Source organism: Hylaeus anthracinus, unplaced genomic scaffold (genome assembly GCF_026225885.1).
Source record: "Hylaeus anthracinus isolate JK02 unplaced genomic scaffold, UHH_iyHylAnth1.0_haploid 4, whole genome shotgun sequence".
Classification (NCBI taxonomy): Eukaryota; Metazoa; Arthropoda; class Insecta; order Hymenoptera; family Colletidae; genus Hylaeus; species Hylaeus anthracinus.
Genome location: NW_026535289.1, coordinates 12,085,973 through 12,103,434, shown reverse-complemented (window position 1 = coordinate 12,103,434; position 17,462 = coordinate 12,085,973). Strand labels below are relative to the sequence as shown.

General features: G+C 40.8%; 1 protein-coding gene across 1 annotated transcript; it reads left to right on the top strand.

The window, feature by feature from the left end:
* The first annotated feature begins 42 nt into the window (after positions 1–42).
* On the top strand, positions 43–16,298 carry LOC128894653 (F-box only protein 33). The gene is made up of 6 exons (XM_054156539.1): positions 43–889; positions 1,181–1,275; positions 1,354–1,944; positions 2,042–2,290; positions 2,368–2,563; positions 2,660–16,298. Exons 1-6 carry the CDS (start codon positions 620–622, stop codon positions 2,789–2,791), a joined length of 1,533 nt encoding a protein of 510 aa, XP_054012514.1. The 5' UTR covers positions 43–619; the 3' UTR covers positions 2,792–16,298.
* The last annotated feature ends 1,164 nt before the right edge of the window (positions 16,299–17,462 follow it).

Below are 17,462 nucleotides of genomic sequence, written 5' to 3'. Positions count from 1 at the left end.
TCTGTGACGTCAGGTTCGATTTCCTTCGAACATTATAATTATTCGATATTAGGTCCAATCGGGGTCCAGTGTTTAACGAGGTTCGACGAAATTATACCAAAATCTGAACCTGAAATCTGTAAATTATGCTTTAAAAACAGATACTAGATAAAACGAAGTTACGATAATTCACAAAAAATTTCATTTCGGTAGTTCAAATTCTAATTTGTATTCAAGAAGTGACGAATAGTCGTTCCTCTTTTCCTTGTTACATGGATATGAAAATATCGACCATCTTTGCTTGAATGTTTTTTCGAATATCTTGCAAAGATTCGAACGCGAATGTTATCCCCACTGAGTTTTGTGTACGCTGTCAAAACGCTGCGAGATACATATAGATCGACGTGCGTAGGTATTTAACCAATGAGAGAGAAGAATTTGACGCGACCATGCGTATAAGTGTACATACGCGAACGGCAGTTGGAGTGGTTGGGTTGGACGTTACGAGTTGGGCGCAATACACATTGGGCTCTTATTTTGATTCGTAGAGGAGGCCCTCACCTCGAAGAAACGGGTGGCGGAACGTAAAGGATCCATTGGGGAAAGTCGAGGATATAGGTCACTAAGTACTGGCAAAAACATGATACACGCTGGAAATGGGGGTGTTGTATATTTGGAACAGTTAAAAAGTTCGGAAGAGAGCGACGCGACGGAGAAGGCAACGTCAAGAAAGTGCGAGGGGCAGCTGTCTTTGGCGAAGGCAAACAGCTGTTCGTCCTACAAAGGTGCAAATCGTACGACAGAAATGGCGCAAGAGGACAATAATCCGTGCTGGAATAACCTACCCAGTGTCATACTACAGGAAATATTCTCGTATTTGCCCCACGACAGCCGGTTGAAAGCCTCCCAGGTATTCTTGAATTTTTTTTTTTTCTTGTCAAGGCCATTTAAACTTTGACCTGACACAGTGGGTAAACCAAACTGCCATATCGAAGTTTCGTTCTTCTCATTTGACGTTTCGTGTATCGTGCACCGCGACCAGTCGCCGTGTTCGTTGCTTTTTTTCCGCGAATAACGCGTATTTATCCTTTGTTTACGTTTCGAGTGTCTATTTTAGTAACTGTCATGCGTTGGTGGCGACTTTTCAAAATAGCAGGGGTTAACGTGGTAAAAATAATTTGTTCGAATATAATTTCCGCAGGTTTGTAGAAATTGGAGGTACGCTTTGTTCCATCCTAGCTTTTGGAAGAAAATCACGTTCGCTCTCGAATACGAAGACAGTATTACATGGGCACGGTGTGTAAAATTATTATTCACAAATTATTGAAACCACTTAAACGATGTTACAATTTCCTTCCTTCATTATTTTTATAGATTCTTGGGAGAAAGTTTCGGACTCAGTGTACACGAAGCTACGATTCGCTGTGATACGCCAAATCATGTTGCTGACGAGACACTGGCCTTGTTGAAAAAATTGAGTTGCAACAGACAACTGCGTAAATTGTTTTTGGAATCCAGCAGGAGCTTCTTCGATTACGAAGATGACGAGGATATCAATGGATATGAGACGCCGCTGATAAAACCTCTTGTAAAAATTATTGAAACGTCTAATCGTTTAGAAGCTTTGAGTTTGGGATGCATAGAAGAATTAACAGCAAGTGCCGGTGTAATTCTAGAACCTCTGCGTCAGCACCATGCCAACCATCTGACAATTCTCAGTTTGGCATCCGTTAGAGACGATCCGGACGATTACGACTTTTTGGAACTTGGGGTCGATTACGAACTTTTCTTTAACTCGTTCAATAGATTGTCTATTCTGACTCTGGATTATGATTTCATAAGCGATTCTCTTCTAAAAGCATTGGATACAGGCACCGTTGAAAGACTTGTAATTCATGTGCACGGTTGGAACGAACATTACGCGGGAACAACCGACAGCGCTTGGCAAACTTTTGTTCAAAAGAAGTAAGCGATAGTATAAGTTATTCTATTACTTTTTATTCTATTCCTGTTACTTAGAAAAAATAAATTAACGAATGAAATTCAATGTTTCTAATTACAGTCCAAAATGTGAGCTGAGATTGAATCTTATACACTCCTATGTTGGCATTGATATGTTGCATTCGGTCATACTTCGTCGTTCCATGCCTCTGACACACTTAAAGGTGTTATTCTGTGAGAATGTTAACATCAGGGCGTTACTTGTATTATCCAGTTGGTATGACCTTACTTTAAAATCTTTAATATGGATCGACTCGATAGATCCTCTACGAATCATGCCAGCAACTTGCGATCCAATCGAGCCCGACAAGTAAGCGATATTATTTTATATTATGTCGCTATCTTTAATTTTTTTTATTAACCAGCGTGTTTATTATTTCACCACAGCCCCGATCCATTAGTACTTATTGCATGGAAGTGTACCAAACTTGTGGAAATTGTATTCATAGGCCACAAATACTGCCAAGAAAATTTGTTAGCTATTGCACGTCTACGAGGATGCTCCCTAAAGTCATTAGTGTTTGCACAAAGAGATATTACATCCTACAATGAATCATGGCACAAGGCTGAAAGCATCACACACGTAAGCTCTTACATTTACTACTAACGTTTGTAAATTGTTCCTATATCATTTTGTCATTTATATTAAATGCGTGTGTATTAAATTTGATGTACCTAGGAAATACAAGTAATAATGGGTCATCGGTGGGAACCTTTAAGCGACGCAGATTTACCCGCAGTTGTAATGGATCCATTCAAAGGTGACAGCAGAGACGTGATCATGCCGTTGGTCCTCCGCGACCAAAAGTAATTCCGAATGCACATCAAGAAAACATTACTCCCCAGTACCATTCACCGACACCTCCAACAATTTCTGGGCGAGCTACATTCTCAGAAGTAAAGTTACGAAGTCATATTCTTTATTTTTCTATAAGATTTATTTTTACGGGAACTATGGATGATGCATCAAACAGTGAACACGTGTAAATTCGTAAACCAAGATTAATAACTAAAGGGGTTACACTGTCAGGTAAGGATCACACAGTTCCAATGTGTAAATAGCGAAGGTAAAAAACGCACACAAGTTCTCCTGCTTTACAATGATTTTTATCAGTTCACGTAAGAACGTGACAAGCCATAGTTGACTATGTCTTTCTTGGGTCCGCGATGGGGTACCTAAATTAAGTATAAATCACCCCCAGCGAATGAGATGATCTCCTCGTTCATCGAAATGGAGAACGAAACGATATGCGATGGTTTCTTTCACGAGAAGCCTTTTTTAACGGAGTCTATCGCTAACAGTGGTGGGCTCGAAATGGTCAGCTTAAGAACAAAATACTTATTAATGATCGTTCCTCTCGCCAATGAATATTAGAAAGAAAAAGAAAGAAACGTATATATATTATATAAAAATATAACAATATTCTTGGTAGATACTAAGAACCAAGCATTACAAGACGATCGAGGTCTTTCTAGACAGACCTTATGCGTGATGTGTACCTGTTAATATCACAGGAAGTGTGAATATCGAACAAAAATGAAGGCAATACACGTTACAATGAGAGACGATCATCGCATCGAGTAAAGAGAGGACATGAAACATTGAGATTAAAGAAGAGAGGAGAAAGGGGCCGATCTCACGATGTTCCACTGGAAAGCGTAACGAAATTCCAAACGTATGTAAGTAGAAACATGTTAACAGATATTTTTCCAATTCTATGGGAATTTAGATCAAGCGAGCGCCAAGAGCATGCAGTGTAAGAATGAATAACTAACAAAAAAAAAAATGGTGAAGATTTCGCGAGAAAGAGTTTGTGATCGAGTTGCGCAGATATAACAAAGATGCACTCAGTAAGAAGTCGAACAGCGTTCCGAGGTTATTTTTAATACCAAAACCAATCGGACGCTTTTGTACAAAATATTAAATGAACGTGTGCCGAGAAGAGTGCGGTCGATTTGGTGGTATGCAAATCAGTTTGAAAATACAGAGCTAGTATATCGCGTTAGGATGATATCGTTTATGCTTCGACATCTTGTACGACCTCTTCGAGTACCGTCTCTTCACCGTGCTCTTAGCGACCGCTGGAAGTGAACACAAATATAGTTATCTATAAAAGAAATCAGAGGAATTAGTTGCTAATCGTGTATGTGTATATGTATGTATATCTGTATTATCTATCGAACTTTAAACGTTAATATGCGGATGCCGCGCGCATCTGTTTCTGTCGTGCGATTAATGATGACGATTCCGAACGTTTAAAAGAAAAAAAAAAGAAGTATGATCCACAACACAAAGAAAACAAAGAACTACCAAAAGCAACAACAACAACAACAACAACAACAACAATCGTAACAGACAGTTTACTATTTTGAGGAGTTCTTTACTTTTTTTCGAACCCTTGTATAATTATTATTACATCGTCGTGTATCGTACTTGTAGTCACGTATACCATTGTTTTTTATATGTGGTTCTGTACATACATTCATGCGTTATAAAAGAAGAAATTGGACACGCGCAAATATCGCTGTGTTGCGCCCGAATTTAAAAAAGAAACAGGGAAGAGGATAAGAGCAAGCGAAATAATATATAGACCCATTTGTTCGAACGAAAGAACAAGAGATTAACGAGAGAGAGATAGAGAGGAAAAGAATAACAAGATACTACCGGAGGTTCGATCGGGAGAGTTAGGCACAAATGCGAGGAAAAAAACTATTTCGTTTTGAAATGATTATATGCTGTTAATACAAGATGAACGGGCCTTAATATGTACCTGAGTCGCGGTAAGAGTAAATTTACCGAAACAAAATATCTAACACGCGACAGTCACCATAAGAAAATAATCGTAGACACCTTAACGGACATTTTCTTTTTTCCGGCGATTCGCTGGGCCAACTGTCGGCGTATCGCCCAAAAAAATGCTCGACAAAGTTAAGGTATGCTCGTGCCCATTCATTTCGTATTCCGCGCGCGTTGTATTGTTTTTAAGTCGGGAAAATTCTCAGCGAATGGAACCACGACGTTTATATAGCGATGCTCCAAGAATCCTCGCGAACAAACGCGATCGACACCACTCTTTGTTCGCTGACCATCAGCGCCGGATTAAGATTTCGCAGACCCCTGGGCTATAGGTACTGTGAGGGCTCCGCGGTAATACTTTTCGAAAAGAAGGAACGATGTTGAAGACAAATTTGATTAATTTTTACACGGCTGCGATCGCTATTGGAAATAACAAGAAACAGTTTGAAAATGTAATAATACAAATGCAACGTAAATAGTAGTGGATATCACGTACACTCATAGTCCGTAGCCTGAGAGTCGATCTCGTAAGGCCCCTGGGCGGTAGCCCCTAGAAGCCCACGCCTTGATCCGGCCCTGTTGACCATTAACGCTGTGCGGATGGGCCAAACTTTATTTACTAAGGGCCTGTTTTTTTATTATTATTATTATTATTATTATTATTATTATTTCTCTTCGTACGTGTTTATTTTTGTTTTTTAATCGAACGAAGTCCCGCATAAACAGTATATTCGCGGGTGCGGTACCCGACGTGTGAGTCCAGAGAGAGAAAGAGAGCGCGCGCGAGAGAAAAAGAGTATAAGAGCGAATAGTGTGAAAGAACATATATGCGAGACGATAGCGTATGAAAGAGAACGGAATTATTAAAAGCGAGAAAAATGATAATGCGTTCGGATATATAACGATGATATCCAGTGAGTAATAGAGACAGAACATAACAAAAAAAAAAAAGAAAAAAAATACGAAAAAAACAGGTAATCAGGTGATACGTAGTACCATCTCTGCGAATCCTCTGTACAAAGTCGTAGAAAAGAAAGGCAACTCGTGCAGCCACCGCTTAACCGAAAGGGCACAACCCAACTACTACACGTATATATCGATAAACGCGATGACAAACCAAGCATAAGACTGAACCTGCCGAGAAAGGTATACACACACCAGTTAGGCGGGCTGCACGTTGCCGCGTTCGACCTCATATTCATAAAGAAAAGGGACGAACCCGACTAAACGGAAAGCGCATCGTTCCGCGAATCGTCGAAACACGAAATCTCGTGTTTAACCTTATCGATAAACGCTCGTCTCGATACGATAATGTCTCCCTTCTCGATCAAACCCCGCGTTTGGTGTGCTTGTTCAGAAACCATTCCCCACCACCGTTTGTGTTTCTTCAAACGAAAGACTTTTATATTTCACGTTTTTATCTTTACGAGAGTGTCACAGGTACATCAACGGTCTCGCATTTATTTCACGAATGCGAATTTCCAAGCGATTTTTGACACTTTGAGGAAGAACGCCATCTTTACAGCAAAAGAAACGCTGACAGTTGGGAATTTTTGTTTGCATTGCCGAGCGTCGAATGAAAATGGTTTTCAGGAAAATATTAGCTGCAACTTCGTTACCAATAACTAGCGTTGAATCGAGTAAAAATGCATTTGAAATTCAGGTCGAACACGCTTATACCTTCGTTCGATAAACAAAGATCGTTTCTTCGTAATCGTAAAGGTGGCGTCTTTCTTTAAGCGAAGTTAGGTAGCGATTTTTGCCTCGAACCGAGATCGAGCAATTCCTGATCGAGGTGTCGCGTTCCATTCACTGTCTTCTCCGAGTACAAATTCTCGACCGACCCGCCGTTCGCGATAACGGTCGGTCCCGATCTTCTGTCGAGAAGGGAGACATTACCATAGTTGGCCCGTTGAAAACGGTTTTTCTTTACCTAACGTATTCAGCTTTCCGTGTTAGCTCGCGGCCCTCGTCTATTCGCCACCGAATTGAGCCACGCGAACGCCAATTTATGAATATAAGCGTCGTTACACATAAAGGAAGAGATGGTGCGCCAGCTAGTGTTTAGATCGGATAACAGCCCCCGTTACGAAAAAGCTCGCTCGACGGCGGTTCTCGTAGCCGATTAATAACTAACCTTTAAGCCAGCCTGCCAAGAATCAAAATACTGTAAAATATCAAACGAACGGTAGCCAGTACAGAATGCTAAGATCTATTTTTTAAGAAGCGAATGTATATTTTTGTACTAAGGCAGGCCTTAGTGTGAATCGTGTATTCTTGCGCGCGATGGCAAGACGAGAGCTGTGATCGTTATATCGCGTCGGCTTAGCGAGAGAACAATACCGGAGAGAGAAATGATGCTCTAAAAGAGAAGAACGTTTACGGAAGAACAGGGAAGCAAGCATAAAAGAAACAAATAACTGACGAGCGTCCCTGCTTAAATATTTCGAAATGAACCGTATAGGTATTATAGGGGCGACGATAAAAAATCGAGAACAAAACATCTGTGATAAAAATGTAAAATCTTAGAATGGGTGCTCGAGAGATGGTGACGAAAGAGGAACAAGCGTGTGTTGAAACGATGCGAAACTACGAAACAGAGGGTGGGGGGAGGGAGGGGGGGAGGAGAAGAACGGGAGAAAAGTAGATAAAAACAAAACGGAACCCTGTGTGTGTATTAGGAAAAATGATAACGCGCGAGACTTGCAATTCCTACGAAGAAAAAAACAAAACGTTTAGAAAGCGCTTTTAGATCTATCGTGCGAAAATGTTCGTCGTGTGTATGACTTAATTGACGACAGATGGAGACTGTCTTTCGACGACATAGCCCGGTCTAACTATTGTAGTGGGTAACGTCTTGACATCCTTGTTCAGTTGACGCTTGATTTTTCGTGGGTTTTGATGTACGCGAACGTTGCTCACGCTCGGATGTGAACGGAAGGACGTGAAAATAAACCCGTTTCAACGAGGGATTGCGGTTTAAAAGAAGTCGCCGCGAACGATCGGGGACTTTGCATCGAAACTCGAACGTTTACTTAAGTGTATTTCTGACATTCCACTCGAAACCATAGAGATATTATAGATAGGGTGGGACAGTCAGACCTTCGCACCACAGCTAAAAATCTTTGACTCTTTATTCGATTCGATTCACTATGCTTTCAATTATTTTCTTGTAATATTATATCGTCATATATTAGGTCGTCCCATAAGTTCGTGCCGAAGACTGTGCCGAAATTTAATAAAAAATCACAGAATGTTTCTAGTAACGGTATAATGACTATGTGAGAGAGGTGAGAAACTATTGTGAAATGAGACAGATTATCTTTTCTTGTGACACTTAAGAGTATGTTTCACATATTAATTTGAGAAATAGAAGTATAAATGGCACGAACTTTTAGGACGACTTAATAGAAAGCTAACTCAACAGATAGTCTGATTTTTACTGCGCGTGCTTTAGTAGACAGAAATAGATAAACTACCGCGGTTTCTTTTCTCTTTCTAACGGTGGGACATTTCCACATACAGCAGACCTTCTTTCCTGCTCGGTCTATGGTATCTCTACTCTCGAAACTGCGTGCAAAATAGAGGTTATGTGTACGTAATCTTGCCGGGCGTTGTTACGAGGCGTCGTAACGCCAATACGATTGATTCTGGTACCACTAAGGCCCTCGACCTGTGCGAAAGTTTCGTCGGAGAGGCCAGAGCAGATTGCGAGAAACGGGGATCTTGACGATCGATAAACACGTGTTCCTTTTCAATGGTATTCGAGACGCGAGTCGCCGTGCCCTGAACGGGACGACTTGGACGGACCCACGTGACCTCGGGACTAGTGTCAGGACGTTGTACGCCACGAGTAGTATTTATAAGTTCCTAAAAAATGAGAAAGAAAAATATTTTACACGGTTTAAGTACGGAATAGAGACGAAGAACCGGCATTACGAATAAACAGACACTCGCACGAACAGAGAGCGTTCGATTCGATCGTAGTTAGTTCTTGTATTCGTTTTTTATTATTTCGTTTTTGGTTTGTGGGATTGTAAACGCATTCGGATACACAGCACCAGCAATGTTCTTCTTCATTATCCTTTTTGTTTTTTATATATACATATCTATCTATCTATAATTTACAAGTACGTGTATAATCCATTCCAATCGAAAGGGGCGAGGCGGATAACGTGGCGGTAAATAAACGCGAATTTGGTAAACGATGATTCCGTGTTGATGGAAACGGACGAGACGAAGGGAAAATATATGAAAAACCATTGACGATAAGAAAGTGAGTGTACGGATTCGTTCGGACGCGTAGGGGTATATACAGGGTGTCCCAAAAATGTTGTAACATCTGGAAAGGGGTGGTTCGGAAGTTGATTTGAAACAACTTTTTCCTTAGCGAAAATGTTGTCCGAGGCTTCGTTGAGGAGATATTAACGGAAAACACTGACCAATCCGAGCGCGCGTATGTCGGTGGAGCAACTGCGGTAGCGTATGAGCGCGGCCGCCTAGCGCGTAGCCACGCCTACTGCCGCCGCACCAACGGTATACGCGCGCTCTGATTGGTCAGTGTTTTCCGTTAATATCTTCTCAACGAAGCCTCGGACAACATTTTCGCTAAGGAAAAAGTTGTTTCAAATCTGTATATACATATAATTACAAATGGCGCAGGCTCGATTAAACGTAAACAAAACGGAAAATCAACGCGGTTAATACTTGCGACGTTAATATGTTCTCGATTATTTTTATTACCGTCGTGTGAATATTATAGAGGGTGTCCTGCACGCTGACTGGTATTTCCATAATCGATTCAATTGTAACTCGCAAATATCAGGGGGCATTCAGTATCAAGGATGGAAGGTGCTGAAAATAGGATTGTTCTTTCCAAAAAATAACGGCTGGCAACTCCAGCAGTGACTAATAATCATTCTCGGCGTGTTTTGGCAGGTTATTCTCGGCTGAAAAAAGGTCGTACGCGCTATAGATTTATTTTTATCCGTTATCGAGAGAAGAGTTGTTCACTTTTCTGTCTCTTTGTCTTTCTCTCCCTTTGAAGGACGAAGAGCGTAGGTCTGCGAGACATACAATGGCGGTTTGGTAAGGATGGTAAATACCTCGACGACCTTAACACATGTTCACTGCGATTTTCGTAGATATTCGCACATGATTTCATGGTTTATTCGCACTAATTTCGTATTAGAAGTACGTAGACGTTTATAGAATATCAAGTTCATAGTTGAACGGATAGAATTATGTTTGCAATTAGCCAGCTAATAATTCGAACTGTACGAAATAAGACTGTCGTTTCATCGTAAATAAGAATGTCCCAATTAGCGACACGCATCGTTCGACAATCGTTAATAAGTCGATAACGGATTTGGATAGTCTCCGCTGTGTGTACGACATTTTTTGTTCAGAACGAAATAATGGAAACGCTGACGCAGTTATTGTTGCGGGACACCCTATGTTACGAGGTTCTGGTTTTGAACCACACTGTCCAACGCACCAAGGTGACACAGGCGTCGAGAGAACGATATTCCGAAGACCGCGCGCACTCCTCGATCGATACGTAACAATATTATTATAAAGATATTACCAAAACAGCGTTAGGTGTATATAAGTTTAAAAGCTGGGGACAAGCCAAACGCAAGCTATTTTTTAATCGTCGTAATCGCGGGATAAACGGAAACGAATTTCGCCGTGAAATTTTTTCCACGAATAGAAAAACGACAAAATCGCGTACTACCCAAAAGAGGGAATGGAGTTTTAGAGAAGCGAAGGAAACAAACGTGTAACCGGGCCCAAAAGAAACAGTGAATAATCTCGTTGTTGATAATTCGTTCGTAGTTTAACCGTTCGAGTGTCGCGAATCTTTCCATAAATTTGGTCGTAAAGTGGCAAGCGTCACGATCGCGTTGTTATGCTTATACAAACAAACCGAAGCAATCTGTAAATCCATTTTGACATACAAATATGCTGTCTCACTTGAATATCGTATATTTTCTAATTCTAAAAGATATTGTGATCGTAAATAATGGTAATTTTTATATAAAAGCAAACGTACACGTATGCGTCGATATTCTTTAAGAGGTTCAAGACAAGTACGAACGACTAGCAGTTTTAGCGTCGCGATCGCGTCGCGTGGCACTCGAACGGTTAAAAGGAACATAATTCCTAGCTCTAGAGACGCGTTGACCTTCCACGATTAAACACACTCGACGCGAAACGGTTGATTTCTTTCCGAAGAGACTATATAGAGATAGTGAACGCAAAGAAAGAGAGAATAGCTCTGCTCCTGTCTAAGTTTGCATGTGCATCAGAATTTTAAGACTTTGTGAGAGAAGTCACAGGAATTTACGGGCATCTGACGCTGACCAGAGATTACTAGAGTGACATTTCTCCATAATTCGTCTTCTCTTCCACCAAAGTTTCTTAATGTGAAGCGCATGCGTTAGAGAAGCACAGTCGATCTTTTTTCCTCTTACTATTCGCATTATATTTTCTCGACTGTCTTGCCTAGTCTATCTATATAATCTCTTTGGAAACGGTTGATTTCTTTCTCGCGAGCAAGCGTACGCCCAGTGCCATTGGTAGTTCCGTACTCGAAGCGCGCGCATAATTCCAGAGTGGAAGTACAGTTAGACGTCGGTAGATCGTAGTTGCGAGTGAACAAAAAAATTATTTCGAGTTACGGGGGTTTCTTTATCGCGAGGACATGCGATTAACGGTTCGATCGACGCGGTCTGCTCGAATATTCTATAATCACGAATTAACGTGTGCTCTCCTTTCTATTTTCATTTTCAACGAATGTTTAAACGAAGCGCCAGCCGTCCATCGAACCGTCGAATCAACACTTTCTCGCGCGAGGAAAGAGCAAACGAGAACGCCTCGCGTTGCAACGAATCGATGAATCGAACGCGACCATCGCCGGAGATGTGCAAAATTCTTATTCAGATAAACGTTAGAATTCCGTATAAATAAAATAGAAAGAAAATTGTATGCCACGTTGGCTGTGTAAACGTCGCGAATTAATCACTGTAACGATTAGGAATAACAGCGCGTAGCTGAGCCCTTGTTTTTATTCTCTTTATTTATTTCGTTCACTACCAGATCTTTTAAGGTACAAAAAGAACTCGTACCCGTTATTGGAATGAAATTGCCCACCTCTGGTCACTGGTCGCGCGTCATCCACGCAGTTTAGTGTGTCGCAGTAGGCACGTGTTTCGATCCCATTAGCGCAGTCCGAATCCACCTACCTAGCATTCGACACACGATCCACTCTGACGAGACACGCGTAATTTTCTGAATGTTCTATAACGTATTTAATAGGGGACAAAAAAAAAAAAAGAAGAAAAATGGAAACAAAATAGGGGTATAAAAAAAAAATCGTTGAATGTCCTTTTAACACGAAGGATCGTTTCTCGCGTTGATTTACGAGGAAACTTAGATCCTTTCTGTATACATAGGTTAGCACGACAACATAGACGCGGATAGATGTTTCGATGGGTTTGTACATGTTTAAGCGAGATTCGACGCCGCGACGCGTTAGGAGGACGTAGGCGTTTTCGTCGTGCCGTTGTCGTTATTTCTTTATTTCTTTTTTTTTTTAAGACAAAACGCGCGATTTCCAAACGTGTCGAGCGTATATATACCTTGCACCTGTTAACTTTCTCGTGTGTCGTTGATCCATTCGACGTCATTTAGCGTCCCATCGACTTTAACCCTCCGCTGCGCAGTTTCTACGATCGTTTTTCGTCGATTTAAAACCGAGAGGCAGCGCGACATGCGATTCGATTTCTTCTTTTTCTTTTTTTAAGGAGGGAGGGGATGCTACGTTAAAAAATTCGAGATCAATGTACAGTAGACTCTTGTATAACGCGATTAATACATTCGCGTCACACAAGAATCTTTCTCGTGCAACACGAACTCTCGAACAAATCCCATAGCGCTTTACGCGAAGATCGTACGACCCGAACGCGTCAAGATCTTTCCTTTAACCTCGTTTTCCGATACGATCCTTTCTTTTCTCTGTTTCCGATCGCTACCGAGTCTTTCTTTCGTGATAACTATTTTAGATCTGAATCGGGTTACTTTTAGCGAGAAATTCGCGCTGCGCGAACGCGGCGATGGGTTACGTGGAAAATGATGAAAACGAGTGGAAAGTCTTAATTGTTAGTCTCGACTTAAGGGGAACCAATCTCTCAGTGTTTCTTCGTACTATGCATATATCACGTTGTTTTCCATGTTGTTTTACTTAACGATGATAAAGAAAAAACTAACTGAACGAGTATATATATATATATATGTATATATAAAAATAAATATATATATATGTATATGTATATCGAATATATGTGTGCGTGCGTGTGTGAACGACGCTTAAAGGGACGCTTTTTTTCCTGGGTCCTCAGGGTCGTTGCTCGGATTAATTTTGGGCGAATCGATCGCTGAACCGACTTTCACTGAATGTGTTAACGATTTTAAATCTAATACAAAGAAGGGAGAAATAAACGATAGAAGAACGCACGTGACGGCGTTTGTGTGCGTCTCGAGGCATAATTATTTTTTAAGATGTATCGAACACGGAGGTTCCAGTGACGGGAAAAATTGTTATCTCGGATAAGAAATTTCGAACGACGAGCAAAAGTAACGGATCAGATGTTTAAATGAATTCCACGCCTTTATATTCGATTATTCGTAACTCTAGTTTAAGTAGCAACCTTCCAAGTATACGAACTTCGATGACCATTTGTTTGAGACTCAGATCATCTACCTATTTAGATTTATTATAGAGATGGACTCGTGCGGATCAAGTTGAGGAGTTGGAAGGTTGGTACTGTAATGTAACAAAGCGACAAGCAAATATCTCTACTTAAGCTACACTTAGAAATGATCGAATATAAAAACTTGATAGATCGAAATTTTCGTAGGTTGAGTTCTAGTCGTGATTCGTTACGCGAATAAAACGTTGACCATCTCTGGTACCTTTGCGTTCATCGATGCGCGAACATTCTGTCGGAACGTGGAATGCATCGAACAACAGGTGTTGCGTCTTGCGCCGTATTAACTCTTTCGCTACGAGGAGTACGCTCCGTAATGTCTCGACGAAGCAAACACTCGAATGGAATCGACGGATAGATCGTTTCGACGTCTGATATCGTCGATCGATTGCTATCAGTGTACGATAATGTCTTCTAATTGGGATGATCAACACATTGGAGACCGTCAATGTTTCGTTAAAAGCGAATAGCTACGAACAGGCCGCTAAGTGACTGGATAATTTACTTCCATTCATTTTTGTTTAATTTTCTTTTTAATTGAACGATTTGTTTTCGTACTCGATATTTTTTAATACAAGCTTTTTGACGATATGTACAACAATTTCATCGATAAATCGTACATAGAATACGCATAAAAATCTTTTCTATTTTAGAGCAATGTTTGTTCTTTGTTACATTTTATCGAGAATGACTTAAATCGCGCGTTCTAATTATCGAATTGTTATACTTAATTATAGAATTAAACGATTTTTAGTAACCGTAGAAAATATAAAGTCGATCGGATAGCTGACACACTTCACGTGTACGCGGACTCTAATGTGTTAACCCATCGCGGTCCAAATTTTCCAATTTTCGTCGAGTCTCGCTCGACGTAGGACCGCGAAAGATTCGTTTAGACGAAAAGACGCGATTGGTCGAGATGATAACCGTCTCTGAAGTTGTTGCTCGAGTCGCGCAGTAGCGAGAGGGTCAACTCTCTTTCGGTGTTGTTAATCGGTCGTCGAGCGACCCCCCGCGTGCGGAGGACCCGTCGCCATATACGTCGATCGTACTACCTGAACGCCCATAGGCGTTCTCCGCACGCGCCGAACAGACCAAAAACTACGCTTACAAATTTATTTGCGGGCCGCTCACGGCACCGAAAGAGCCGCGATAATAATGGATATGGTGTTGGACGTATCGACGAATAAAAATTGTCATCTTAACGGAACGGTCTTGTAATTTAAGTTAAAAATCGCGATTTCTTTTCACTTTTAAATATCCAGATTTTTAACTCGAAACCACACGACCGTACCGTTAGGTCGACCACGAGAGAATTTTACGGATAATTCGTTGAACTTGTTTGACTCTGAAGCGATACTTGGCAGACGTCATCCTAGAGCGCTACTTTGTTAATTAATAGAAATGTTCGGTTCGTCGACGTTTTCGAGACAGTTGTGTAGTTGGAGCTCGAAGCAACAGTCACGTGATCTCTCAAACAGAATGCAAACAAGCATGACGCGGAGCAAGACTCGTGTCTGTTATGATTCACGGTCGAGAAAGTGACCTTGAACGACCTATATTTCCTGCCACGAGTAGTGGTCAACGTTTCTCTGCGCGAGTTTTCCTGTAACGTATTTTTGCTGCTTAGCATTTTCGAACAGTGATTGCATTACAATGACTTCTTCGTTAATTAGTCACAATTGTGGGATTAATTAATTACCATAATCTATGCACATTTGTTGTCCGCAATTACAAATCGAGTCATACGTGATCTTCCAAGGCTAATCGAGTCTGCAAATATTCGTTAATCGTGATTGCCGATTGCTAGACGGAATCGTGGATCGCATTTTGTCAACGCTGGTTACCGGGAAATTATTTGTCGGCGAACGAACATGTCGAAAGCGTTTCGACGCGTAAGCGTTCTAGATTTTCTCGTCCGACACCTAACGCATTAGAGTACATTGTCCGTGAGCGTAAAATACGTTCAACGTATTATCCGTCGGCCATCTATTTCGGTGAAATCGTTTCAAAGGTATACGCACGCATACGGGCAACTGGAACGAGAACCGACATTGAAACAAGAGCTGAGACTGCTCTTACCGTTCGTAGTTGCGACGTTTCACTTCCTTGGGTCAACCGTTCTGAGATCAAATGAAATCGAGGTATCGAGGTTCGTTCGATTTGGTTGCCTCGTATGCGACGCCTGATAGCCAATACGGAGTCAGAGATGGACAAAATTTTATCCGAATACTAATTTCGAAGAACGAATAAAAGACACGCTGCTTTTTTTTTTTATCCATTTTTTATTCAACAATTGTACCCATTTCCGGTTCGAGAGCGCGTTGCGTTTTCGTCGAGGTAGGTCCGACGTTCGACTTGCCGCGGGATAATAAGCTGCAATCGGGAATTTGCTTTAGCGAAATGGGAAGGGCAATGCTCGATCGGAACAGTTTGTCGCGAACGATGGAAATCGATCAATCGTCGCGCAACTGTTGCAATTGTCCAGGATTGTTAACTATCGTCCATTATTTTTTTTTGTTCAATTTTTCGCATGGACGTCGCCTCGGATGGAACAATTGTACATGCAAAACCGTTGAAACTGTCGCGTAATCAGTATTCTTTCAATCCAACATCCCGTAGAATTGTACGCCGGACTATGATTTTTACACCACTTCTTCGATTATAGAAATCAAATGTTTTTTCGCAAGTATCAATGAATTTTTAAAAATGTATCGATCGATTAATAAATCGTGCATGGCATACAAAAATTCTCGTTCTTATTTCAACACGTATTTCATGTCTGGCGACCGAAGGTAAGTTCGATACTCCACTGAGAATTTCTCGAATAAAAAAATCTTTCAGCGAAAATCGTCCTGGAGATAATTATAATTTACCAAACAATTTTCCTATTTCGCATACTTTACTTTTACCAGGGGCACGTGATCTGTCTTCAAACTTTTGTATACAGTTCTTATATACGTTACACAAAATTATATACCATTGTATCGTGCATTATTCGATGTACACGGTCTGTCTAAAAAGAAACCGAACTTTTGCTATAAAAAGAAAAAAGTACAAGTAAAGTTTTTTTAAGTAAACACACACGTTTATTTACTCAAAATAATCTCTCTGCGTCAACCTGTTCAACACATTTTACCGAAAAACTAGAATATACGTTTTGTAGTAGACGACGTCAACTATTCAAATCTTTATTAAAAATAAAAATCGGTCTTACGGTACAAGCCTGATGGAAGAAAGAAAAATTCAAATTGCGATTGTGAGAAAACTACCTATCCGACAATCCACGCTTTTTGCGCACACAAAGACCATATCGATCACTACTTGTTCCCAAAAGGTCAGCGCTTCGGTTTAAAAAATGGCGGAGATACGAATTTTTGAAAAAACGCTGAATTTTCTGGTTTTCCAGATTTTTCTCCGTTCCACCTTGTTAGTGGTTCTGCGCAGACAGAAACAATTAGCTACAAAATTGATAAAACGAAGACAAATGACAAATGATGAAACTTCTCCTAAAATTGAAGTGTATCTTTTTTCTGGAGGGTGGACAAACGAAAATATCGATTGGACAAACGAAAATACTTGTTGGACAAACGAAAAACATTAGTGGACAAACTGTGGAAAGACACATTTTTTAAGGAAACCCTAAAAAAAAAAGGTCTATATAGGTGTATTAACTTCAAATGGCTTGTTTGTGGTGTAACTTTTTTCTGAAAGGTGGACAAATGAAAATTGTGGTTGGACAAACGTGGATAAATCGTGGACAAGCGAATGGAATTTGATTTTTATCAAAATTTGCATTTGGGGGTGCTAACATCACTACGCTTGGCCAGACGTTTTAAAACTGATCCGATTTGAAATGCCCTCCAATATGCCGCGTCCAGTGCCCGATTGGCGGTTACCGGTGCAGGTTCGGA